Source organism: Phoca vitulina, unplaced genomic scaffold (assembly GCF_004348235.1).
Source record: "Phoca vitulina isolate PV1807 unplaced genomic scaffold, GSC_HSeal_1.0 scaffold6, whole genome shotgun sequence".
NCBI lineage: Eukaryota > Metazoa > Chordata > Mammalia > Carnivora > Phocidae > Phoca > Phoca vitulina.
The window spans coordinates 46,390,214-46,417,345 of record NW_022589709.1 but is presented as its reverse complement, the minus strand read 5'-3'; the positions used below and the strand labels follow the sequence as shown (position 1 = coordinate 46,417,345).

At 39.5% G+C, this 27,132-nt stretch overlaps 1 protein-coding gene across 13 annotated transcripts in view; it reads left to right on the top strand.

Annotated features, from left to right (window-relative positions):
• ATP6AP1L (ATPase H+ transporting accessory protein 1 like) overlaps positions 1-25,798 on the top strand; it is a 61,979-nt gene extending 36,181 nt beyond the window's left edge. For 12 of the 13 annotated variants that reach the window (XM_032404065.1, XM_032404059.1, XM_032404061.1 and 9 more), the window contains 2 exons: positions 183-423; positions 4,002-10,387. In XM_032404065.1, the coding sequence (XP_032259956.1) occupies positions 183-423; positions 4,002-4,304 (544 nt within the window). In that variant the 3' untranslated portion in view covers positions 4,305-10,387. Of the gene's footprint in view, positions 1-182; positions 424-4,001; positions 10,388-25,074 lie in introns of those variants that run through there. The other variant, XM_032404064.1, reaches the window with a different exon arrangement.
• The last annotated feature ends 1,334 nt before the right edge of the window (positions 25,799-27,132 follow it).

Sequence of the window (27,132 nt, the reverse complement as noted above, 5' to 3'; positions counted from 1 at the left end):
CCTGTCCTTTGCTTTCGTTCGAACCTATCAGGAGACTCTGGTTCAGCGCTAGAAGGAAACTCTCTCAGAGCCAGTTCTGCTACCTGACAAAAGAGGGTGCAATTGCACTGCTCGTACATGACTTCCTGTGTCAGCAAATATCTAAGTGCTTTAGGAGTAATACTGTTTGTAATCATTTTCAGATTCACCCTTACCAATTACAACAAGTTGTACCTCCAGAGCTGGTTTAGTCTGCAGCGAGTCGAGATTATTTTCAATAATTCAATCCAAGCAACTTTTAATGCAACTGGCATCTATGCTCCGTCAAGTTATTCCTACCACTGCCAGCGTGTCAGCAGCCTACAGCGGTATGATGCCCTCTTGTTGCCCAGCTACACGGATGACATGTCAAGCCTATGGGAGGTCACTTTTGTTGATTTCCAGGTAATGAACTAAAACATATGCTCAGTGTACCTGTATATTTGGTGCAAAGAAACTCAGTGTTTGAAAACACCGGAAATATAGATGTTTCGGGAAAAGAGAGGAATGGTTACCTTTAAAATAATATTGGTATTTCTTTTCTTTATCTTCTAAGTCATGAAATGGAATAGGATAGAATATTTCCTCTCCCTGTGCACTACCCACACCCTACGCACCGCCCCCCGCCCCCCCGACTTGCTTTTACAGTCACATTTCTGCAGTCACTAATAATTATCAATGAGGAATGCCAGCAATCTAAGCTGGAGTGAAGCTGTGGCATGAAGCCCAGTGACTGACAGTTCCTGGAGTGAGAGGCCCTTCTGGGGAGAGGAACTGTTGGGAAATTATTTTATTTCCTTCAGGGAGTGGAGCAGTGATCCTATCAGGACAGATAAGTACATCTGTAGCATGAGTGACAGCTTTGGCAGTTAGCACAGGAATGGAACTGTCAGCTAAGGAGTCAAAAATACCCCAGAGATCCTCTTGAAAGTATTTGGGGAAAGGCATGGGGGCATTAGATGTTTCTTTTCACCACCAGAATCTCAGGCAGAAAGACATCTGTCAACTTCCTCTCTCCTGTTTACCTGTAAAGAAAGCTTCACTCGTTCTTCCAACTCATTGAAATAGGCACGGTTTTGCATGTCCCTCTTATGGGCACTTTCCAATCTTTTCCAGATGTAAATGGATTTACTTCTTCTTCCCCCCAGCTTGGAGAGGTGTGCAGTTTGGGGTAGGGAAGGAGCTTGCATTTTGGAGTTTGAAAGAAAGACTTGGTTTCAAATTGCTTGTCAGCTACCTGGGCAAACTACTTCACCCTCTTGATTTCTGGCCTTTCTTTTATGAATGTAAAGAAGTCATGGCCTTATTATGTGGCAACAGCGAGGACTGTGTCAGGCGTGGATTAACAGTAACACTACTTATGAGTCCCCCGCCCAGTGTGTCAGCACTGTTGTGGTTATTTTACATACTTTGTCTTCAAAACTTATAATGTTGCAAGATTGCTGTTGTTATCCCTGTTTTAAAAATGCAATGACTGAAGTTCTGATGATTACGTAATTTTTCAAAGTGATATAACTCGTAAATGGTAGAAGCAGAATTTGAATTCTGCACTGACTTCAGAGGCACTTTATAATATATATAATGTATATGTATTTATCAATATTTAAAAAGTACATATTATATATATTTCTCTCACTTGCACTTTAAAAAGAGAAGCAGGCACAAAGTAATAACGAAAACAAGGAATAATTCACACATAATCTTGCCTAATGAGAACAGAGGAATTGACTGATTTATACCTCTTCCTTGTTTCAGAAATGATTTAGGGTGACTTAGAGAAACACTGTAAGAAAATTGACTTTGAAAAATGCACAAACCACACCCATTAGGATGGTTATTATAAGAAAACAAGCAAACCCAAAACAGAAAATAACAAATGTTGGCAAGGATGTGGAGAAATTAGAACCCTTGTACACTGGTTGTGGGAATTTAAAATGGTGTAGCCTCTGTGGAAAATGGTATGGTGGTAGGTCCTCAAAAAATTAAACATAGAATTACCATGTGATTCTGGGAATTGGAATTGGAAGCAGGGACTTGAACAGATACTTGTATACCCATGTTCATAGCAGCATTATTGACAATAACCAAAAGATGAAAACAACCCAAATGTTCATCGATGGATGACTGAAAAAGGCTAGTGTATACATGTGATGGAATAATACTCAGCCTTGAAAAGGGAGGAAATTCAGATATAGGCAACAGCATGAATGAACTTTGATACTATGCTAAGTGAAATGAACAAAAGGACAAATGTTTGTATGAATTCACTTATATGAAGTATCTACAGTAGTCCGATTTGGAGAAGAGGGGAGACAGGAGGAATTAGTGTTTAATGGAGTTACAGTTTGCAAGATGAAAAGTTCTGGAGATGGATGATGGTGATGGTTGCACAATAATGTGAATGTACTTAATGCCACTGAACTGTACACCTAAAAATGGTTAAGATTGTAAATTTCACGTTATATATATTTTATGATAAAAAATATAAAACAAAAAAATGGGCAAAGACATGTGGCTTAAGAAAAACAAAGGAAGAACAGATCAATTAGAGCCACTAGCGAGGCTGGTACACAAAACCACAAGACCATCTGCCTGGTCTGGCTGGAAGCGGCACAGTGATTTCGCCCTGAAGCTTTGGAGCATCCAGGATAAGAAAGAATCGCTCAGTTACATGTTCTTGGGGTTCATAAGCCTATTGGAAGCGTGCTTGTGGGGAGCACATCCATCGCTGGTGTAGTGCAGCACGTGCTGACATCTGTGACAACAGCCTTACGGTGAACACAGCAGTGGATGTCACGGTGGGCCTTGTTAAAACACCGTTGATGTAAGCAGATGGTGGAATGCAAGCTCAGTCCACGCAAGAGGTGGTGGTGATAGTGATTCAGGTATGTATACAGAAGGCTGCATTCCACATAGGTGGCTTTGCCCATCTGATTTATTTTAAGAATAAAGTGTAGCGTGATGCCCCAAGCGTGGCAAACTGAGATGCCCTTGGTTTGCCATCTGGATACCGGTAAAGTGTAGCAGCATCACAAAGAGTATGTTTATTCAACTCCAGTTAATTTAATTTTTGCTTCTTAGGAAGCAAAAAGCATTCTTAGGAATGCAGGCTCAGTGTTGCTGGCTCTTCAATTTTTCAATGGAAGCTAGAAGTCTGGATTTTAATAGGAAATTCTCAGGATGTTCAGAACTCTGGGCCTAACAAAACTCACCTGTGGGCTAGATACAGTGTGTTTATAACCAGTAGTCCAGAAAATGGATGGACAAGATGTCCTTCAGGTATTCTCCACAGATACTGTTCTCAAGCAAGTCTTAAGAATTAAATAACAGTCAATGTGAGGACATTGTCTTTGGCTGGAGTTGTGGCATCAAATGAGGCCATCTTTTGTCATTTTATCAAGAGCTTGACTCTTCAGGCACTAGTTTGAAGAGAAGACCACTTTGCCTCTTCATAGAGGAGTGGGCCAAGGATCCAAGAAGCCAGGCCAAGAGTCTCCTTTCAGAGCTGTTTTGGATTCAGTCTAGTGCACAGACAATCGGGTGGGCAAGGCATCTAAAGTCTACGGCTACAGGCATTTTAGCATTAAAAAATGGCAAAGCACCCACTTAAGTCATAAAAATGAGTTCTCACTTAAAGCACTCATGGATAATTCAGTTTTCTGATGTACCCCTTTGAAACTAACTAGGTGACTGAGGTGATATTGTATAGGATTCTGTTCTAAAAGCCAGCTAAGTGTGGGAGCTGCCTTCTACAAATGATTGCTCTTATTTAGAGTAGTTACTCTGGGTCAGTCTTGATTTAAAATTGTTTCATTGTCCCCATAAGCACATTCACATTTGTTAGATCATGTGTTTAAATTAATCAGTAAGTACGGGCCCCAGTGTCTTAAATTTGGTTAACCAGGAGTCCAGAACCCTCAGCCCAACTAGAGGTAGATCTTAGGAGAGAAAGAGTATGTCACTTCAGCTCTTTGTCCTGACAGATCCAAGGCTTCACCATCAAGGCAAGGCAGTTTGCCAAGCCCCGAGACTGTGCCTCCTCCTTCTCACCAGCCATTCTGATTGGCCTGGCCATGTCCCTGATCCTGCTGCTGGTGTTGGCCTACGCTCTGCACATGCTCATCTACCTGCGGTATCTGGAGCGGCACTATGATTTCATCACCTCTCCGGCCCACTTCCCCCAGTTGAAAGCTCGAGATGCAGCAGAAGAGAAGGAGCTGCTGAGGAGCCAGGGAGTCGAGTGCTATGAACTGAGAAGCCAACAGATCTGCAAAATTTATGTGTAATAGCGCAGGCCCCTCTTCCTCACGAAGTCCACAGTGGGCTCTGAAAGGAGTTATTTCTGTCTGTCCTCTTTGACTTGTGATATAAAGTGTTCCCCTCATGGCTTGATTAAAAAAATACATGCAAAAAATACATTTTGGAGCATCCGCTGGCCTACTTAGAGAGATTTGAGGCAATGAAAAAGTCCCAGGAACCCCACAGAGATAAATACGATTGTTGCCCTAAAACTACTTGGAAGTTAGGAAGACAGAAAAAACCATTGATGCCATTAAGAGAGGGGAAAACATACTTGGTCCTCGTTGCTCGTGCCAGTTCAGATGTGATAATATAGAAATAGTAATTCCAAGGTTATCTGGAAGTTCAGAATTTAAAGTATTTTGTAAGTTTGCATTTTTAGAAATTATATCCCAGTTTTGTTTTAAAAAAGGTAGTCTTCTCTTTCCCAGAGCTGTTTAGGGAAGACTCTTGTCAGTATGGTAGAACACTTTATTCAAGGGCTTTCTTGTCATTTACTTTGCTGTTCAGAGGCCCCCCCCAGTTCAGTTTGTGAAAGAGGGTAACAGTCTTGTATTTTCTTACTTTTCCATCTGGTTGTGGTGCCAAGGCTTGTTTCATTTGTCTGATTAGACATCCATTAACTCTCCTAGGTGCTACTTGAAATAAGCAACTGAGCTAAGAACAGTGTGCTTGCTATGCAAACACAGCTTCACGGCAAATCTCCTAAACCCCCTTCCAGTGAGATTGTGTCCCTTAAACTCTTCTTTAATAGAAATTCTGCAGCCACCACTGCTCTTCTTACATATGGATTTCTGCATAGTCTTTCCCAGTTCTTGACAGATACTGAAGATTGGCTTCCCCTGAATTTTCACCAGAGCTTCTCTAATATGCCTTGTGTGTTAAAGAGAGCTTATGTGTAAAAAGTACATTGTATTTCCCTAAGTAGGTTTCCACACATGAACTAGGGTTCTATACATGACCTGCACAAAACTTAGAAAGCAGATGGGAACAATGTGGGGTAGAGGATCATGCATAGAGAAATTGAATCTCTTGGGCAGCTGTGGTAATAAGTTTACAGTCCAGTACCATCTTTGATGCCAAGTGTGAATGACAATGATTTGGGTTTCTGATAAAATAGTCTTACGTTGGACATTTCTTTTGGCTGCATTACTCTTGGCTGTGAATATAGGTTTGGTTCCAGCCCTCTCAGAATTCTGTAACCTCTTAATACTCTATAGTGAATTTTTTGTTGTTTTTTTTTTAATACCTGGAGTAGATTCTCTATTCTGTAACTAAGAATCTTGATTCATGTACCTATTTGTACCAAAGATGGTTATAGGGAACACACCCTGAAGAATATGGGAATCTAGTATTGATTTTTTGGCCCTGTTTAGCCTAAAACCAAGGAGGACTCTCAGCATTAGAGAGTGGGAAACAGATAGTTCACATCATTCCATAATGAAATTTTCATTGTGGTTGTTTTGAGTATCCATTGGTGGTATCAATGGTGGTTGTGGTAGGCTATAGGTACTTGAAGGATAAACATAACTTATGGTCCAACTGGGACACTTTTGAAAGTGAAAACGTCATTAACAATTCCAAGATAACAGACATAAGCAGAATGGTGCCAAACTGGGATATGTAGTCACCCTAGATATGGTAAGACCATACAGGTATGGTGATTGCCCTACAGGGTGAGACCCTGTAAAGTAAGGTAAACTGGCTCTTTCTAACTGTGCTGGAGGGCTTACAGAAAGAAAATAATAGCTTAAGATTTAAAATTCACAGCTCAAGTCATGGTAAAAAACAAAACAAAACAGAACAAAAACCCAGGGAGTTTCTATGACTGATCTACAGCTCTTATCAAGGGGCTGACATAGTTGCAAATCAGACACACAGGTCTGATCCTGTAAATTAGTAAAATGTGTTGTAGGTGGAATTCACAGCCTTGCCAGATCTCTTAATGAATATGAGGGCACTGATTTTTACAAAAGAGAAGAAACTTGAAATAAGAATGGTAACTTGGGGATAATTAGACAACTTTAAGGATATTGAACCCATAAACTCCACTAAGTTTTTCTTGCTAGCAGAAGCAACCCTGTCAGGTGAAGCTATTCTGACTTCACCAAAGATAGTTACCTTGCAGGGGGTGCCAATTTTCCTCAATGTCTCTAGACAATTGGAATCACACTCTAGCATATCCCAGGGAACCAATTGCAAAGTCAAATATGGGAGAATAAAAATTGGAAGGTTTTGCTAATTTATGCAACAAAAGATGGAGGAATATGTGGGAGAATGGATTCTGGAGGTGCTAGCTCAGAGAGGGAAGTGTATAATTTTAGATTGGGCTGAATTTTTTTAATAGGTTCTCTTACCAGATTTTGGGTTAAATATTCTGGTTTGAGCAGCTGGCAGTATTTCTAACCATTTACTCAGTTGATTAAGATGTGGCCTCAAGAGTGACATGCCCTAAATGAAATAGACCAGAAATTCATTGGTATAATATAGAGGAAGAAAATAAATTTAACAACTTAGAGAATTGAGATATAGGAATGGATTTATTATGCATGTCCTGCTCTCCATCCCCAAAACTATTTTCCTCTGTGAAGGCCCCAGAGGACACTTATTGTCATAGCACTGAGCTGAAAAATACATTGGGAACATAGCATCAGCATTTTTGAAAAGTGCTCTAGTTGCTGTCCTCTGTAGGCTATGGATGAAGGCAGGAGATGCTATCCTTGATTCCTTAATCTCAGTGGGAATGCCGGGATCCTGGAGATAGCAGCATCACAGTGTTAAGGGGCTGTAGGGCAGGAATGTTAATCAGATTAGATCATGTTTGTTAATGGTAAAGTAATCTGTGACAGATGTATCAGGGCAGTCCACTAAAGAACTCGCATTCATCTGAATAATCGTAATCTTAATAAAATCTAGTCCTTATATAAAAAGACCTTGTTTGAACCATCATGGTGGATTCCCAGAGCTGAGTCTGTTGATAACTCAACAAGAGAGCTCTTGACTGAAGAGGAGACCTCCTAAAAAAGGGTCTTTGGTCTTCATATTTAATGTTGAGCATTATCATGAATGATTTTATGCTTATCCATTAGGTATCTTTCTTTTTTGTATCACTTCTGGTATGTTCTGATCTTCAGGTAAAGAACTTAATGCTAGTCCCATGGATACCTTTATTATTAACCCAACAGGTATGTGATTATAGCCCTATAATTGTTAGTGCTTCAGGAGCATAGCCTAAGAGATGTCTGTCTTCCTGGGAGGTCTGGAACAATATGGCAATGAAAGTGATATTTGATATGAATAGAAGTTGACTGGGCAGGTAATATGGAGAAGGACAGATATGGCAGACGGAAACACATGGAAAGACTGGACTTTACCATGTGAGGAGAACTATGAATACATGTCTATGGGCAGTCACATATAATGTATTTAAAGGAGTGAAAGATTAACCTGGAAATAATTGAGGGAACAGGTCATTGTACTCAACTAAAGACTTAGAATCTTGACTTGAGGTAATGGAGACATTCCTGAGGAGATTTTGGGGGATTTTAAGAAAGGGGATTGCATAGCAGATAAGTGTGAGTAGAATAGGGACAGACACTCCATTTAGGAGATTATTGGAATAGTTCAGATGAAAAATAATAGGACATAAACTTAGACAGTGGGGTGAGAGGAAAGAGCAAGAAGAGGTATTGAGGAGGTTGATTCAATAAATTTTGGGAACCAACTGGCAAGTCACAAATGTCTGTTAGGTATCTTATTTGGGGTGCTGGGTGGATGGTGATACCAATTTCTGCAATCAGGGAGGAATAGGAGAGGGTAGGAGTTTGAGATGGGAGATGCCTATAGGCAGATCCTATAATGGAGATCCAAGTAGACAGTTTGGTTTATGGATCTGGGGCAGAATAAAGAGATCTGGACTAGAAATTTGGAAATGTTACAGATGCTGTCAGTGTCCTACCCATATTTCTTTGCCCTTACTGCATCCTGACCCATCTCTCCATTGCCAGTTACTGCCCTCTAAGGCTGCTCTCCTTGTGTTCATGGCAAGCTGAAGATTTAATGCCTCCCAGGAGCAGCCTTCATGCAGCAACTCTCAGGAGTTGTGAATGAATACCCCAACTCATTTGTCCCTTGACTAGAATATTTCTAGAGTGTGTTGTACATCATTTCCTGGAGCTCCCCAGCAGGACTTAGCTCTTTTGCCCATTGTGGTATCTTGCTTGATAAAGTTCACTTTATTAACTCCCTTCTCTTTCTTGTCTTCCTTGCTCCCCTAATGATGTTCCCTAATGATGTTGGCATTACCTCCAAAATAAACTACTTGTGTTTAAATCCTAGTCTCAGGATCTGCTTCTCAGGAAATCAAAACTAAGACAAGCAGTAATGGGCATGGAGGCAAAGTTGACTAGTTGACTGCATTTGAAAAATAGCTTATTTTTACAGCTTTTACAAAAACATAGAATTATTAGAATATAATGCCCAGAAACCCTTCCAGGGCCCTGGAAGAGAGCTACATAAGTGAATGTGTGTGTGTGTGTGTGTATGTTTACAGAGTTTTGATCTTATACACAATGGTGGACACAGGTTAAATAGTTTCTGTGAGCTTGTCATCTTCATCTTTGATGCTAAAACTTGAAGTTTAGCATAGCAGGCAATTGGGAAGGGAAAATGGATGTAAGGTATTGGAGAGCAAGGACAAGCTAGAATCCAAAAAGAGCTGGGACTGTAAGAATGAACTGGGGCCTGTGTCAGTGTTCACTGCCTCCAACTTTGTTACTGTAGTGCCCTTTGTTTAAAATGGCCTAGAGCTGAATGAATGGCTCAGGGATTGAAGATGTTGAAGAAAGATCCAGGAGAAGGTGGAGCGTCTGCCAGCCTGGGTGCTGCCCTCTGCCAACAAGGTGAGCCAGCAGATAAATGATAATTTGCTTGAGCTACAAATGTACCTTGACCCCACCATGTGAAGGTTAAAAAACGATACGGCTGCTTCTTCACTTCCACCTTCTAAATCTCATGCAAATAGGTCTCTCTAATATGGCTTATCTTAACCAGAAACATACAGGGAAATTAATTCTGGGAAACATAGTTCAACTTAGCTGTATTTTCCTTCCAGGCAAAATGAACAGCCAGCTACATTGCTCAAAGTCCTGTCCACGGGGAGGATTGCCCTTTACCACTGTCCATCAAGGCCAACCCGGCATGGGGCTGTAGTGTGATAGCTGCCCAATTTCAGGTTGTGCCTTGCATATATTAAGTAGAACCATCTGTAAACCAAGCCCGAGTTTTTTCTTCCTTAGGAACTGCTCACAAAGGACTGCCCATTAGGCCATAGGTATAGGTTGAAGGAGAGAAGGCAGTTAATAGGAGTGGGAGGCATGGACATCTAGGCTACTTCCTCACGCAACTGACTTGTGCCTCCAAGACTTGCTTGAGCCTGCTTTCTATATAGAACTTTTATTTGAGCCTGGAGTGCTGCTACTATGCATGCCTAACTTTGTGGGCTTGGTGAGTCAGACAGTACTTCATGATGGGCACCTCAGGTCACATGGTAACTTGGTAGCCCATGGTCAGATGTTCCATCTCTACTAAGGTCAAGTAGAAAGTCAAAAAACCAAAAGCTGTTTCTGAAAAGGAGAGTAGTTACCTTCATAGGATGGCATGGCTCTGTTGCAAAATTCTAAGGGTCCTTATTGTGACTCACTAATAGGGCCCTGCTGCAGGCTCCATACAACATCCGTATCCACCACCGACACTTTAAGCTGACTCTATGCACAACCTCACAACATTGCAGCTTTTGCAATATCCTTCCCCTAGAACTAAATATAATCCCTAAACTCTTGGTGTGTGAATGTTTGATATGGACCCTGTGGTAAGAAGAATAATGCTTCTCACCCAGGGTTGTCCAAATCCTAACTCCTACACCCGTGGATATGTTAGCTTTCATAGCAAGAGGCTTTGCAGATGTGATTAAGTTAAGGGTTTTGGGATGGGGAGATTATCCTGTTTTACCCAGGTGGACTCAATGTAAACATAAAAGTTCTTTTATTTTTTTTAAAGATTATTTATTAGAGAGAGAGTGCAAGTGAGGGGAGGGCCAGAGGGAGAGGGAGAAGGAGAGAAGGACTCACTGCTGAGTGCAGAGCCCTACGTGGAGCTCAATCCCATGATCCTGAGATCACGACCTGAGCTAAAATCAAGAGTCAGATGCTTAACTGGCTGAGTCACCCAGGTGCCCCCATAAAAGTTCTTTTAAGAGAAAAAGGGAGAGAGGAGAGAGAGGAGGAGGAGATGGATGTGACTACAGAAGTAGAGGTTGGAGTAATACAAGGAAGGAGCCATGAACCAAGAATGTAGGTGGTCTCTAGTAGTTGGAAAATGCAAGGAAACAAATTCTCCCCTAGAGCCTCCAGAAGAAATGCAACTCTGCTGAAACCTTGATTTTAGGACTGTTGACCTCCAGAACTATAAGATAACAAATTTGGATTGTTCAAAGCCACTGAGTTGGTGGCAGTATGTCACAATGGCAATAGGAAACTCTGATGTGAAACTGGACCCAAGAGGAAATGAAGTGTCTGGGCGGAGTCCTCCCCCTCCCCGTGCATTCCTCCTCCCCTCCCCAGTTTCCATCATTCGCCACAAGACTGGCTCCCAGCAAACTTACAAAGGATGCAAGTGGGTCCTCATTGCAAGACTTTCCTTCTACCCCTTCTTCTGTGCCCTGTGACCTTATGTAAACCCCTGGCTATTTGAGGGCCCTACAAGTGGCCCCTCTGTCCCATTAATTTTTTTCAGCAAGCTTCCTTTTTAATTCCTTTTTTTTAAATTTTTTGCTTAGGATGTGAACTCTAGTGGAAAAATGATAAGCTGTTAATGAAGCAGTGACTTACATTTTCAGATATATTTGAAATACATTTATATTTTCATAGAATTTTTTTGCAGACTGTCTTACCCACATAAAAAATTACTGGTAGAAATTTCAGTATTGTGGCAGCTAATCCTAGAAATTTTGGAGCCTCTCAAATTATATCGGGTAAATGCCAGTCTATGTGCAGGGCATTTTCTGACTCCTTATTGCTTATCCCTGATGTCCATCAATGAATGTTTCCTCTTGTTGGGTTTGGCAAATCATAAAATCTTCAAAGGTTTACGCCATTCAAATACAAACTTGTATTAGGGATATGATTTAGGATCCAGCACCCGCTGAAATAACTAAGTTCTCTTGTCTAGTTTGTTTTACTCTGAAGGTCTGTAGATGTGACAGTGACACATTTTCTGCTGCTCCTTCCTCTATATCAGAGCAGTGTTGCTGGTCTCCTCAGGACTGGAGAGCCGAGGTAAGCAGTTTGTGTTAGTGGCTCTATTAGGACTGTGAGTCCGTGCAGGAATGGGAGAGGTACTTACGGAAGATGCGCTTCCATCTTTCTAGCCAAGGGATTTTAGTTAAAATAGCACACAGAAGAGATACTTTTTTTGTACTTCGATTTTTTTACTCCAGTTTTATTGAGATATAATTGACATATAACATTTCATGAGTTTATTTTTTTTAAAGATTTTAATTTATTTGTCAGAGAGAGAGAAAAAACACAAGCAGGGAGAGCAGCAGGCAGAGGGAGAAGCAGACTCCCTGCTGAGCAGGGAGCCCAATGCGGGACTTGATCTCAGGACCCTGGGATCATGACCTGAGCTGAAGGAAGATGCTTAACTGACTGAGCCACCCAGGCACCCCATCATTTCATGAGTTTAAAATATACAATGTGTTGATTTGATACTCTTTCATACTACAAAATGATTACCACCATAGTATTAGCTGACACCTCCATCATGTCACATAATTACCATTTTTTGTGTGGTGAGAACAAATAAAATGCAATCACTTAGGAACTTTCAAGTATATAACACAGTATTATTAGCTGTGTTAATAATTAATAATAATTATTATTAATAAATATGTACATTAGATCCCCAGATCTTATGCATCTTATAACTAGAAGTTTATAGTTGAAAGAGATACTTTTAAATTGCCAGGGTCAAAATGCACCATCTCATACCTTGACAGTATTTGCAATGCTATTCTTTGGATGAAGTCTTCTCTTAGACTATTAAAACTAGCTGTGTCTGTTTTCCCAGCTTCTAGCCTCCAGTCTTGCAGCCTTCACAGTCCACAGGTCTGCTTTGTGAATCTATGCTCTGGATTTGGTCCTCTGTGTCCTATGCCTCTGTATATGACAGAAGGAAGCTAGTAGGGAAATGGAAAATAGCTCTTCTCCTCTGGTCTTAGAGCAGAGATGGACTAAGCTGCTGCTCCACATCTCTTTTGTTAATAGACCCCACCCTGGGGCTGGGGAGGCTACCTGTGGTAAGATTGTTTGCGGAATGGCCACTAGTATTCCCCTCTCTCTACCTCTATCCCTTGTGATTATCACTTCCCTTAAAGAGTGAAGTGTATTTCCCCAGCATTTGAATCTGGCCTGGCCTGATGATTTGCCTTACCAAAAGAATGCAGCGGAAGTGATGCGGGGCCGATTCTGAGCTTAAGCATCCACTTGTTCTTCTGGAATCCTCTTCAGCTGCCAAGTAAACAATTACGGGGCAGAGCCTGCTAGAGGATGAGAGACCACCTAGAAGAGAGATGAGCCATCTGAGCTGAGGCCATGCTAGACTAGCAAGCCCCCAGCTGACCCAGCAGCTGACCATGGATGTCTAAGTGAGCCCAGCTGAGACCTGAAGAACTGCCAAGCTGAAGTCAGCCTAATTGCCCACCTGCAGAATTTTGAGCTAAAAATGGTTGCTTCAGTCACTGGGTCTTGGAGTGGTTTGTTATGCAGCCAAAGCTTACTTAGTTGTCATCAAGGTTAGAAGCATTTTCAAGTTAGGAGTTATATCCACATCTGAATTATCATACTTGCTACATAAAAGGAGAGAAAGAGCAGAGGATGAAGCATATATGGAAGAGAAGAGATATAAAAGAAGGAATATATAGTTAGGCTGCTATTACTCTCAGCCCATTCTGGTTATAATCCAATTTCTTCTCCCACTAAATAGATCACTTACAATTCAGCAGGAATCTTTTGTTTTCAAGACTCAGAAACTCCCCACACTGCCTTAAGTAAAAGAAAATTAGTCTCAAGGGTATCTCATGGATTCCTAAGAGTCTGGATCCCAATACCTAGCTAGATCTTCTAGAGTGACTAAACCTGGAACTGGCATATGATGTGAAATCAAGGGAACTTTCTCTGCTTGGTTGTCTTTGATCTCTTTCTCTTTGGTGTGGGATCTCATATCACTTCTGCCTGTTTGCTTCACTTTTTCTCTTCTCAGTTCTCCGCTTGCCCTTAGCTTTAGCATGCCTATTCCAAAATAGCAGCCTCGGCTTCAAGTCTTCATGACCTTCTAGCTCACTTTCCATAAATTCAAATTCCCAGTCAAAGAAAATCCAGCTGGTCTTCTGTGGTCCAGTTAGGTATGCTTGAATGGTAATTGGCAGGGCCAATAAAAATACCCTTTTGTTGACATTGGGCAGGCATCTTTTGTAAGAAACAGGATTCGATTGCTCTTCTTAACATCTACTGTTGGCAGGAGTCACCACTCTGAGTTTCTGGAATTCCTTTTCTACAAGTCACCAGTAGATTTTTATCTTTGCCTTCCAGTGGAGGATCCCCTTCTGCATCCTTCCATTGAGGAATATGAATGAGAATGATCAGCAGTTTCCTTTCCTGATCAGGCTAGGGCAGGGACTAGAACACCTTTCTTAGCCCAGTGCCCTGCCTCATATGCATTCACGGTGCTCCTGGTGTCCCAAGATTTAGTAGTTTCAGCCTCTCCTTCATATAAAGCTAGCTTCCAATGCTATAATGTTCCATTCAGCATCTGGGTCTATCCTTTTTTTTTTTTAAATTAAATTCTGTTTTTGTTTTGTTTTGTTTTATAACAGTCAAAATCTAAAAGACTGCTGGTTGAGACACTCTCTAGTGGCAATTTATAGTTATATGGATTTTATGGACTCAACATTTTTTTGAAAACAAATCTGAGTATTGACATATGGTTACCAGGTCTATATTTTGCCACATAAATTCATTACAAGCTCCCATATTCAATTCAATCATCATCATTTAATGTGGGATTGAAACCTAGGAAATTGCCATTTTTGCAGGTCAAAAACAGTTAAATATTGGCAATTTCCTGTGGTTCAGTATAGTATATTAAAGCATATTTTAACTTGAGGACTATAGAAAGAATATAATCTTATAAAAAAAAGAATAGCCTTTATAATGCATTTATTTAACTTTATGAAAAATGCACTATACTTTCCTTAATTTTCTTGTTTCATGATGGACCATGAAAACTTCATCATGGTATGGCACCAGTTTTTGATGTGTTTTTTTATCTTAATTTTAATTTAATTTAATTTCAGTTTGTTGTTGTTGTTGTTTTTAGTTTCCAGATTTTATTTAAATTCCAGTTAGTTAACATTGATGTGTGGTTTTTTTTTTTTTAAACACAGGTCTAGTGAAACATGTCTGTGTGATCCTCCTAGGATGACTTTCATCCCTGAGAATGCTTTTTTCCTAGCCTCTGAGGTAGGGTTCTGGCCCTCCCTTGGTCCAAAGTCATGCTCAAAGAGCAGTCATGTTCTCTGAGGCCCTCTTAAGCAGTTGTTGGGTGAATCCTTCACTTGCACCCACCTTGGGTGTTTGGGAGACATGTTTGCAGCACCCAGTTCATTGCCCCATTCCCCCTCATACAGTACATGGTCACATTTACAAAAGGAGCCTCAACAGCCTCCCATGGCTCCTCAGTGAAATGTGTAAACCAATTTTTCTATCAACCAGGAGTTAAAGATTCTTCCCTTGGATTGTGTTTTTTTACACAACTTTTCTATCATCTCAGACAACTCCCTCAACACCCTGTATTTCCTACCCAAGCGATCTTCGTCTCTCTTATAAGCAAGATCCAGACAGATTGTATAACAAACTGGCTTTAGCTATTAAAAACATCTTTTTAGCTCTTGGCACAACAAGCAAAACCACTCCTGATGAAAAGAAAGTCTCTCTCTCCCATATGGTTCTTTAAAGAAGTACAATTTTCTGAATTTACTGTACATGTGAAAACAATAAACAATTTGCATTTCTTTCTTTTTCTAGTAATTCAAACTCTAACCTGAGGGTTTTTAAAGAATAGATTTAGTAATTTCTACATTGCACCATTTTCTGAAATATTATTGATTCTCAGTGAAGTAACTAAGCCTTAGCCAAATGTTTCAGTTTATCTTTCTTTTTTTGTGAATCTGCAAATGCGTCAGAAAAACGTTTACTGTAATGTTAGAATGTGCATGTGTTGGCATTAAAAGTGTGGTTTTGTCCCTACGGGGAATCAAATAGAAGCAAAATTACAGTTAATTCCTGGTATCTGTGGTAATGGAGAACAGACTGAGTTTGTACCAAATAATATTTAAAAATTTTATTTTAGAAATTAAGCTGAACCTTGTCCTTCACTAAACCTGCCAGAGATCCACAAGTAGTCAAATTGTTCTTCTTTCTCCTGCTGGCTCAGGAGAAAAATGGCCAGCAGGAAAGAAAGGTAGAATCAAAAGACTTATGGTCATTAGATTTTCTCTACATGTTGACTACAGCTCTTTTGTGGAAAAAGGAAACCACTCTGTAGTAAAAGAAGAGGACAGTCTTTCTACTCCTTTGGTAAGGCATCTTGTCTTTCCTTATGATTAAAGAGATGATCGTCAACCAAAGTTCATGTTACCTCCTTTCCAAATTCAGTTTTCAGTTAATAACTGGAAAAAGCAGACAGATTTCAGAGAATTCTGAAGCCTCTTTAAAGTTATTCTCTTCGGGGCGCCTGGGTGGCTCAGTCAGTTAAGCGTCTGCCTTCGGCTCAGGTCATGATCTCAGGGTCCTAGGATCAAGCCCCACATCAGGCTCCCTGCTCAGCAGAGAGCCTGCTGCTTTTCCCTCTCCCTCTGCCTGCCGCTCTGCCTACTGTGTTCTCTATCTCTCTGTCAAATAAATAAATAAAATCTTTAAAGAAGTAAAGTTATTCTCTCAAAAATGGAAGATTTGAAATGTAGCTTAATGGGAAGAACTCCCCCCCCCCCCCCCCCCCCAGAACCATCTACTTCTAGCCAGTAGCCTGCAAGAGAAAGGATTTATTTCATCTGGTTCAGTCTCTGACCCTTTGGGAGAGGAGATGATATACATGTTCTCTATGGCCTCTTGGCTCCCACAAGGGTTTTCAATAGACCAGAGAGGCAGGGCCTCACTTATTCTGGATCTGTAATATTTCCTGAATGCAAAGAACTCACATGCTTGCAGGGACAAGAGTGCATTGCACTCGTGGTGTCCAGATGTGATGCTCCAATGATGTCAGCCATTAATTTGTTCTGAAACTATTATTGTTATCTGTTGAAGAAGATTTAGAAAATGACTTACAGTTTTAAGAAATCCTGGAGAATTTTGCAACTTTCTGCTGCTCATAGCGGTAATCTTGACACAACTCTGCAAATGCTTTGGAGATATATGATTATGAAATATATATATGATTATGTTAGGGATGCGAGAAACCTTAATTAACTACATTAGAGAAACTCAAAATACAAAATGAAATGATGGTTTTAAATAAGGCTGGATATCATAATTAGTTGCAGATGGTTCCTTTGTAGTCAGGACAGTTCTCTCAAACAGCCACATTTCTTTGTTTGAATGTCACAATTGAAACTGAATTAGTCTTCTGCACTGTGTTCTCATCCTCCCAGCTTCTTTGGGACCTTACAGTGTAGGCCTTGTGAGATGGCCATTGAGAGGAAAAGATTATGTCCTCCATAATGTGCTCTTTACAAGGCAGCTGATGGTCTTACAACCAACCTCTACAACCTCAGAACCAAGGGTTTCTCTTTCCTTCCAATTTTCTGTATTTACTTTTGGTAATGGAAAACAGTTTCTCTTTCTATGGTTCATCTACTCAGGTGCCCATTGCCCTGGAGGAACAGGCCTCAGAGGTCTCGGGGTATCATCCTCATTCGCTGCAGGAAACCAGGCTCATCACCATATTGGGAGCTCTGATTCTCATGGAGAATACCGGGTAGATCAGGGAGAGGTATCTTTAAGCAAATTCTTTTTGCCATGGAAAACCAAGGAAAATCAAACCAAAGGAAACACAGTCGATTGCCAAAGAGGGTGTTATCTTTAGTCCTTTCCAAGAGACATCAGTTGTTTCTTGATATCTCTAATAGAAAACTTGTCAGAATAAATAAATTTGTTTCCAGTTCTGTCCTACTAATAAGTTTTGCCAATTAAATTATTTAATTGGTTGCAGTCATTAGTAAGGAAAATGTAGACACACCCAGGCTTTTCCTCTAAATGATTCCCCCAAATCTGCATTTATTTGTTTTGGGATCCAAGGTTCCTTTCAAAAATTTTCAAAATATTGATGGATTAACACACACAATCTGTTTCTTCCTTACTCAGAGGAAACTAAGTTAATGAATCATTGCTTTTCGTCAGCTGGTACTTGATTTGGAGCAGGGTGAAGCAGGCCTTATCTCCATGATGTGGGTGGTGGACTTCTTAAAGTCTACGTGACAGTTAACAAAGAATAGAGTAAGGCATTTTGTATCTAGATTCGTTTGTATTTAGAATCAAGGAAATGATAATATTTGGGTAGATAAACAGTGCTACTTCCTTCCCCTCTCTAGATCTACATATTCATATATGTGCTTTTTGATTTTTAGTTAGTAATATAATAAAATACAACCTATTTTGTAATAAATGCAATGCATAGGAGACCAATGAGTCACACTAAAACTAAGGTTTTCCCATGGACTAAAGATTACTCATTACATGTAACTATCAGCTTTTCAGGAGAATACTGGGGCTATTTCCCAGACCATGTGAAACAAAACCAGCCCTTAGTTTTGTGTGAGATATTTAGTGGACTAAGCAAAATACAATACCTCTTTTGAAATATCTGGATAATTGCTGAAATTCTCCACTTTTCTCTTTAGTGGATGTAGAACCCAAACTTGCAATTTTTTTTTTAAGATTTTATTTATTCATTTGAGACACAGAGATACAGTGAGAGAGAGAGAGAGAGAGAGCATGAGCAGGGAGAGTGGCAGAGGGAGAGGGAGAAGCAGGCTCCCTGCTGAGCCAGGAGCCCGATGTGGGGCTCGATCCCAGGACCCTGGGATCATGACCTGAGCTGAAGGCAGATGCTTAACCATCTGAGCCACCCAGGCTCCCCCAAACTTGCAATTTTGAAATAGATGTATCTGTTTCACTTGCTGATGTAAAAGCACCTTATTTCTATTTTTGATCCCCCTGTAATTTGTATTTTTCCCATAGGACATCTTGCTTTTATAGCTAATTTAAAACAAATTATCAATATTGAACAACTAGCAAAATGTTCATCAGCAAGCATTGATCAACCAGCAAAATTGTCATCAGCTTGGCATTCTCTCATTAATGTCAAGGTGATACTGATTATGCAGTCAGGGATTATCAAATGCCTGAGTAGCAAAATAGCATCTAAATTATAGTGAATATCTTCAATTATAGTACATATTTTCTTAATATTCATATATTTTATTAACATATCACACATACTTTTGATTTCAGGCTCTGTCCTTGTAAGTTCATATGGATTCGCATGGCCCTGTTATTATATTTAATAATTTGTTGCTGGAGCTGATTTCCCAACTGCAGCATTTTTTTTGATTTTAGGAGCACTAAAGAGTTGGTATTAGAAGTGTGAGAAACTGGGCAAGTCATTTAAATTAGTTTTATATTATTTAAGACTGCAAATGCTATAAGACAGCAAATATGAAATGTCTGTTATTAATGCTACATAGCATTTGTCACCCTTAAAATAGGTATTTAGAATAAGTGATCTCTCATTCATTAATTCATTCATTTACTCATTTATTTGTTCATTTATTCAACAAATGGATATTAAGCATTTACTATATACCACAATGCTGAGACACACTAATGAGAAACTTTAGATACAGGCCTTGCTTGGAGTCTGATGGAATAGTAAGTAACATTTATTGAGCATCTAATCTCCAGTTACCTTGAGAATTTTGACAATCCATGAATCTGACAACCATTCAGTTATAATATGGAATCTATAATCTTGGTGGAAGTCAAGGTGATGAAAGTCTTTCCATTTCTCGCTCACACCCTTGCACCTAGAGAGCAGAGGGTAGGGAAAGAGAACATGGCAGCAATGTGAGGGGAAACATAGGTAGCTGCTGCTGGTAGAAATGGGTTTATTTTTCTTGAAGGGTAAGGGTGGCTATATGTGTGTGAGGCATACTATGAAGGTGATGGTTATGTTCAGATTAAGAAAATGCAAAACTCAAAATCTCCTTGCCTTTCAGTGATTAAAGGAAAGTCAGCACAAGTTTGGGAAATATGAACCCCAGAAAAACACTTCTGAGGTCTTTTGTTTGCAGGTCTTGCATTTCTTCCCTTGCCTAAAAAATGTATTTCCTCTAGATCTCTTTATTGCATGGAATGAGGAGTAAAAGAGATTCCTTAAGGCCAATGAAATAAAGGAAGTCCGTTTTCTGAAGGGAATTCATGTGGTAACCCCTCTCTCATCTCTGGAATTTCCTGGGCTTGCCACTAAAGGAGTGGATAATAATCTTGCACATACTTGTGTTTCTAAGTGAGCAACTCATTTGGACATGTTGAGTACCATCCTTGGTACAGGAGATTTGTTAGAGGACTAAAGAGAGTAACGGTAGATTATTTGAGTAGATTTTAGTGCGGCATTCTTTTTAGGATTTGATGAGCTATCACCTACCTATGAAGTGAGTTATGGATGTGTTAAACTGTATGGGTTTTCTGATCTATCTATGAGTGGCAACAGACTATGAGGATCGAGAGCTGAGACTATGTTGATGTCCACCCCACTATGGAGGGATGTTTCAAGCATTAAAGAGGTTGTGAGGTGCAAGCTTGTTGAACATCTTTGGATATATTTTGGTGAAAGACATCAGTAAAATATAACTGACACTGGGTAAAGAGGTGTATTAGGAGAGCCTTGCAGTGTCAGTGAGCACAGGGAGACAGCAAAGTCTGAAGCTTGGGAGATAATTTTTGGAAAATGTACTTCATCTGACGAAGAGGGAAGGCAGGATAACATGATGAACTGGACACAAAGCTGGTACTCACGTGGACCCTGATGAATGACAAACTACATGTACTGGGAAAATGAGTCTTTTAAATTTTTAAATTTTTAAGATTTATTTATTTTAAAGAGAGAAGAGAGAGCTCGACAGCACTTGTGAGTGGGTGGAGGGACAGAGGGAGAGGAAGAGAGAGAGAGAAGCAGACTCCCCATTGAGCTCGATCCCATGACCCTGAGATCATGACCTGAGCTGAAATCACGAGTTAGATGTTTAATCAACTGAGCCGTCCAGGTGCCCTAAAAAATGACTCTTTAACTTGAACCTTGATTCCCAAGAAGAGCAGATGGACAGAGAGAAGCTCCAGAAAGGAGCAATTCAAATGGGGAAAGTAAGAAATGTTTCAAAGAAACAAGTAAGTAGAAGAATTAAATGTGAAAATATGAGCATAAGGAACTCATTATCTGCCTCAATCTATTATAGTATGTATCCTATATATAATCTATTATATAATCTATATATTATAGTATATATATATACACACTATATATATATATATATATATATATATATATATATATATATATATATGATTTTTTTCCAGGAGGAATAGAGTACTTTAAATAGGGCAAGTATGCTGAGAAGGAGAAAGAGTAATAGCATTTAAGGCTCAGAGTAAAGTTCCTTCAAGAGGAGGACTATTTTAGCTCATCTAGTGGGTAACACTGTCAGGGATCAAGGAATTTAGCATGTGGTCCCACATACAGAGCTTTCCGCATCCGCATCTCGGGAGCAGTGGCCCCCTGACTCCTCAGATCACACACCGTGTGACTTCTTATGGGGGTATGTTAAGAACCTTGTCTTCTGACCACTTCGTCTTCTCACATCTGAGGGCATGAAGGACCACATCAAGGCTGCCATTTCGGCATTGACAGTGTGCTGCTACACAGGTTCTGAGATGAATGAGATGCAGGATTGAGGCCTGCCAGGTGACATGCAGGATACATAATGAGCATCTGCAAGAGTGAAGAAACTGCAGTGGCTTCTTTACAAATTGGTTGACTGCATGTTCACATACAACTTAGATACTGAACAATAAATTTTTTAAAGTGTTCAATTCATTTTGAATAACCTGACAGATATTCAATAAATACTTGAAATGAGTCCATTATAAAGTAGTGTTTATTACATGTGTGGTATGTTCCCAGAACTTTGATAGAACTGTAGGGAATTTTTCAAAAAGCTCCAAGGAGGGGCGCCTGGGTGGCTCAGTTGGTTGAGCGATTGCCTTCGGCTCAGGTCATGATCCTGGATCAAGTCCCGCATCGGGCTCCCTGCTCGGCGGGGAGTCTGCTTCTCCCTCTGACCCTCCCCTCTCTCATGTGCTCTCTCTCATTCTCTCTCTCTCAAATAAATAAATAAAATCTTTAAAAAAAAAAAAAAAAAGCTCCAAGGAGTTTATAATTTTGTTGACTTGCTTAAAAATGGATGTACTAAATTCTTAAATTTTTTATTTAACAAACATTTATATGAGAATACTGTGTGCCAGAGATTTTTCTAAGTGCTTTACAGATATTAACTCCTATATTCATCTAGATTAAATGACCCAATGATTGGAAGTGCATTTATGAGGACTTTTATAGAAAAGCCTTCTTGAACAGAGGGAATACAAAAGGTTGGATATATACTGTGAACATATGAAAGCCTAGAAATGGACTGTGATTTACTATTTTTCATGTCCAGAGCCCACTCTATGTAAATTTGTCAGGTAAGCAAAATTTGCCTACATGTTCCTCTGCCTTCAGATATCAACTGAGCCCTAAGTTTGTTTTTTGCTTTCTACAGTCTCTCATTCTGGTTTCCTGGGTGAGTTTATCTACCTGTGATTTCTGAAATGCTGGGGTAGGCCATGCACCGATGCCAATTTGGGTGCCAAGAATTATGGTAAGCTGTTCATGGGGATCCCTGGAATGTGTTTTGAGAAGGTGTCCAGTGATTCTCCTTGCATCTGAAGTTTCTGACTTTTATCAATGGAAGATGTGAATTTAACCAATTACCATGATGGTTAGGGTAATGCTGACTAGAAGTGCTCCCCACCTTTTATGAGAACACTCAGAGCCATGGGTGGATTATGTTGATGAGTTGGCTTGCAGGAACTTCTGTTTACCCACAAGATGGCTTAAAATATTCTAATTGAATTTACAATCCCCATGCTCCATTCCTTACCAGAACAGACATTTTTCTAGTGGAGGCGCCAACCTGATCCCATCCAAATTCAGTGTCATTCCTAGAATAGCTAACAACCACTGCTAAATATTTCCCAAGTAAGCCCCGCTAAGAATAGTGTCTTACTTCTAGAGCTCTGACATGAGGAACTCAACACCCTGTTGGAGTCATGTCTGACTTATCAGCTGAACTTATTTTTGAGCGCTTTGTCCAAGTAAGACTGAGGAGGGTGGAGTCTGAGAAAGATTCATGTTGACTGGGAGTCTAGTAAGACTCCCTGTATCATCTGTGACATGGCATTGAGTGATGCTGTATGAGACCAGAAGTGCCCATAAGCACACCTAAATGCTAGATCGACCACCTGTCAGTGCCTTGCGCACCAAAGAGACTTTCATTAACTCTGCCCAAAAATCAAAGTTTCACTTTTCCTATCTTGTGGTTCTTAAACATTAGTTGATATATCTGTGATACCTCTCCTACTTGTGCTACAAGTTGTTGAAAAGTTAAATCTCCATCTTGCTTTCTTTAAGGCAGAAAAACATGTTTTCTTCTTAAGAGGTTCAATTTATTTTTTTTTTTAAAGATTTATTTATTTATTTGACACAGAGAGACACAGCGAGAGAGGGAACACAAGCAGGGGGAGTGGAGAGGGAGGAGCAGGCCTCCTGCTGAGCAGGGAGCCCGATGTGGGGCTTGATCCCAGGACCCTGGGATCATGACCTGAGCAGAAGGCAGACGCTTAATGACTGAGCCACACAGTTGCCCCAAGAGGTTCAATTTATAAGGGCTTATTATTAGTCCCCAAATTTACTATCACCTTACAGTTGATATGGTACTAGACACTGAAAGAGCAAGAATTATCCCATTTTTATTAATGAGAAATAGAGGCTCAGATGGGTACCTACTAATGGTTCATACTTAGCAAATAATAGGAGATTTTGAACTAGACCGCAGGTCTTTGGACTTCCTTGTGTGATATTGCCATTACTTAATCCTTAAGTGTCCAAGGGCTGGTCCCCACTGCCTCCTGCTCATGTATCTATCTGCTTTAGTTTGGCAAGGAAAAAAGGCTTTGGGGCTAGGAATGGGCCTCTAACCACAGCACAATATTTAAGGCAAATGGTCTAATGTTTCCCAGTACCAAAAAGGATCATTTCTATAATATTTCTTATATGATTCTCTGTAACCCACAAGAGTATCACAATATTTTTTGGTCTGAAGTACAAACTATTGTTTCGGCATGGCTGCATTTGTTTAACATGGATGGTTTGTGTTTAGACTGCTTTGTGCTTTCTTCTCTGGCCTAAATTATTCCTTCCAAGTTGGAATGTTTTTTTCTTCTTTGGCATCCATTAAAAATCATCAGCAACATGGCCACCCTCCAGAAACACTTCTGTAATGCCAACCACAGGACTCGATATCTAAAAATATGAGTTGAAAATGAGATTTAAGTTAATGCCCAGAAAGAAATCTTTCCATGTGTCTTTACTAAAATTTGGTAAAACCTATTCTAGGGAAAAGTGTGAAATACATGAAACCTTTATTGCTACTTCCTACAAAAACTTTGGCTGAGTAATTAGTGAGAGCTCGTCCTTTTCAACCTGACTCTCTCCTATTAGCCACTTTTCATCTTTGGACTTAAGGTTACGTAAGTTCAGAAGAGATTCTCGTTCTATCCAGAGCCCACAGCTGAGCAGCCTTACTGGGAAGAAGCAGGACTCCTCAGTGATGATTCCCAAGCTCTTGAAGTTTATATTTTCATTTGGCCATCATTTCTGTTTCCTTTGTGGAAATGATTAAATTCACCAAATGATGAAACATGAAATAAAATAGTTTGGGAAAAGTGTGGGCAGTTTAAAATTTCTTTGACATTTAGTGGGGAAACTGTAAAATTTAAAAAAGTATATCAATATTAATTAGCTGAGATTTCCTCACCCTTTCTTCCATCTAAAACCCCCTTCCAGTTCATTCCATAAGAATGATCATATTCTATTATAAACCATTCTTAGTTGCCTTTTATGTCTTTACTCAACTTTTTCCTACATTTTCCATCTTCTGACTTTCAAGTACAGTCTAATGATAAAGCCCTGTATACCCAGTCCAATCACTTATAATTCCTCAAATGCTCCAAATTTGGCATGTTACTCCTCCTCCCTCCCTCCCTTCTGTCTTCCTTTTTTTTCCTCCCTCCTTCTCTCTCTCCCTTCCTTTTTTGCACACAAACTAGCATAGAAATTTTTAGGGCAGGCTCTTAGGGATTAGTAATAGTTACAGTTACCTTTTCTAGAAGATGTAAAAATAAAAGGCTGAATCCAAAGGTGAGACAGTAAACCCATTTAATACGTGATGATTGCTGACTTTTTTCTTATTGCATTTTCTTATTTTCACAGCTTTTATAGGTGGTTGGAAAAGTGCAATGGACATTAATTTTGGAGGACAAATCTGCAGCTGTTCTCTCTCCTCGATAGTCTGTAAACCTCATGGCACCACATTTCCCAGCCTCACTCAGATTCAGACTTAGATTAATGGATTTAGTCACTCAGCCAGGTTTGGAATCTGTCAGCCTTATTGCTACTTTCGAAAAAAACCTTGGTCTCTCTCTTCTAAAGTTGACTATCTTTATCTACCGTGGATTATTGGGGATTCATACAAACCTAAAACTTAATTATTTTTTCCCAGAATAATTTTGTTCTCTCTTGGTCTTTTGGACTCAGATATTTCTGGCAGACTTTTGTGTGCATGTATTAGGATGTCACCATGTTATAGATTTTAAACTTTTGTAGTCGCCCTTAGGCTGTATCTGTATTTTTTCAGTAAGGCAGTCTTAGCTTTTGTCCCAGGCTGAACCTAGACTGATCAGTTTTCAAAATGTTGAGTTTTCCCTTGCCAAGGAGACCATGCTAGGATCGATCGAATCAAAAAGAGGATTCACAAGTCTGTGGCTCATAGCCCATAGTTTTTTGGGTTTTGTGTGTGTGTGTGTGTGTGTGTGTGTGTGTGTGTGTTTTGTTGTTCTTTGCTTCCTATTCATTTCATGTTTTGCCCTATTAGACCCCTACTGTTTTTTCAACTTTATTCAGGTATGATTGACAAATAAAAAGCATATATTTAAAGTACAACATGTTAATTTGATATACATATACATTGTGAAATGATTACGTGTGTGTGTGTGTGTGTGTGTGGTGAAAATACTTAAGATCTATTCTCTTAGCAAATTTCAAGTATACAGTACATTACCATTAACGATAGTCATCATGCTGTACAGTAGGTCTCCAAACTTACTCATCTCATAACTGAACTTTTGTACCCTTTGACCAACATCTCCCCATTTCTCCACCCCTCAGCCTGGGATAACCACCATTCTCTCTGCTTCCGTAAAAAGTTCCTTGCCACTTTTTTAGATTCCACTTATAAGTGGTACCAGGCAGTAATTGTCGTTCTCTGTATGGCTTATTTCACTTAGCATAATGTCCTCCAGTTCATTCATGTTGTTGCATTTCTTTCTTTTTTTAAGTTTGAATAATACTCCATTCTGTGTATGTATGTATATTACACTTTCTTTATCCATTCTTCTGTTGATAGACACTTAGGTTGTTTCCATATCTTGTCTATTGTAAATAATTCCCATGTCATGGGAGTGCAGATATCTTTGAGATAGTGATTTTATTTCCTTTAGATACATACCCAGAAGTGGAATTGCTGGATTATATGGTAGTTCTATTTTTAATTTTTTGAGGAACCTCAGTACTGTTTTCCATGAAGGCTATACCAGTACACACTCCTGTCAACAGTGTAAAAGGGGTCCCTTTTCCTCACATCTTTACCAAAACTTGTTATAGTTTGATTTTTTGGTAATAATCACCCTAATAGGTATGAGATGATATTTCATTATGATTTTGATTTGTACTTACTTGATGATTAATGATGTTGAGCACCTTATCACGTACTTGTTGGCTATTTGTATGTCTTCTCTGGAAAAATATCTACTTAGGTTTTTGCCCACTTTTTAATCTGGTTATTTGTTGTTATTGTTATTGTTTTTTGTTTGTTTTTGCTGTTGAATTGTATGAGTTCTTTATATATTTTGGATCTAACCTCTTATCAGATATATGATTTACAAATATTTTCTTCCATTGCATAGGCTGCCTTTTCATTTTGTTGGTTTTCTTTTTTTTTTTTTGCTGTGCAGAAGCTTTTTAGTTTGATGCAATTCCATTTGTTTATTTTTGCTTTTGTTGCTTTTGCTTTTCACCTCAAATCCAAAAAATCATCACCAAGACTGATGTCGAGCAGCATTTTCCCTGTGCTTTTTTCTAGGAGTTTTATGGTTTTAGGTCTTATGTTTAGACTTTTGAACCATTTTTATAATTTTAATTCCATTGTAATTAATATACAGTGTTCTTTTTATTTCAGGTGTACAATGTAGTGATTCAACAATTCCATATATT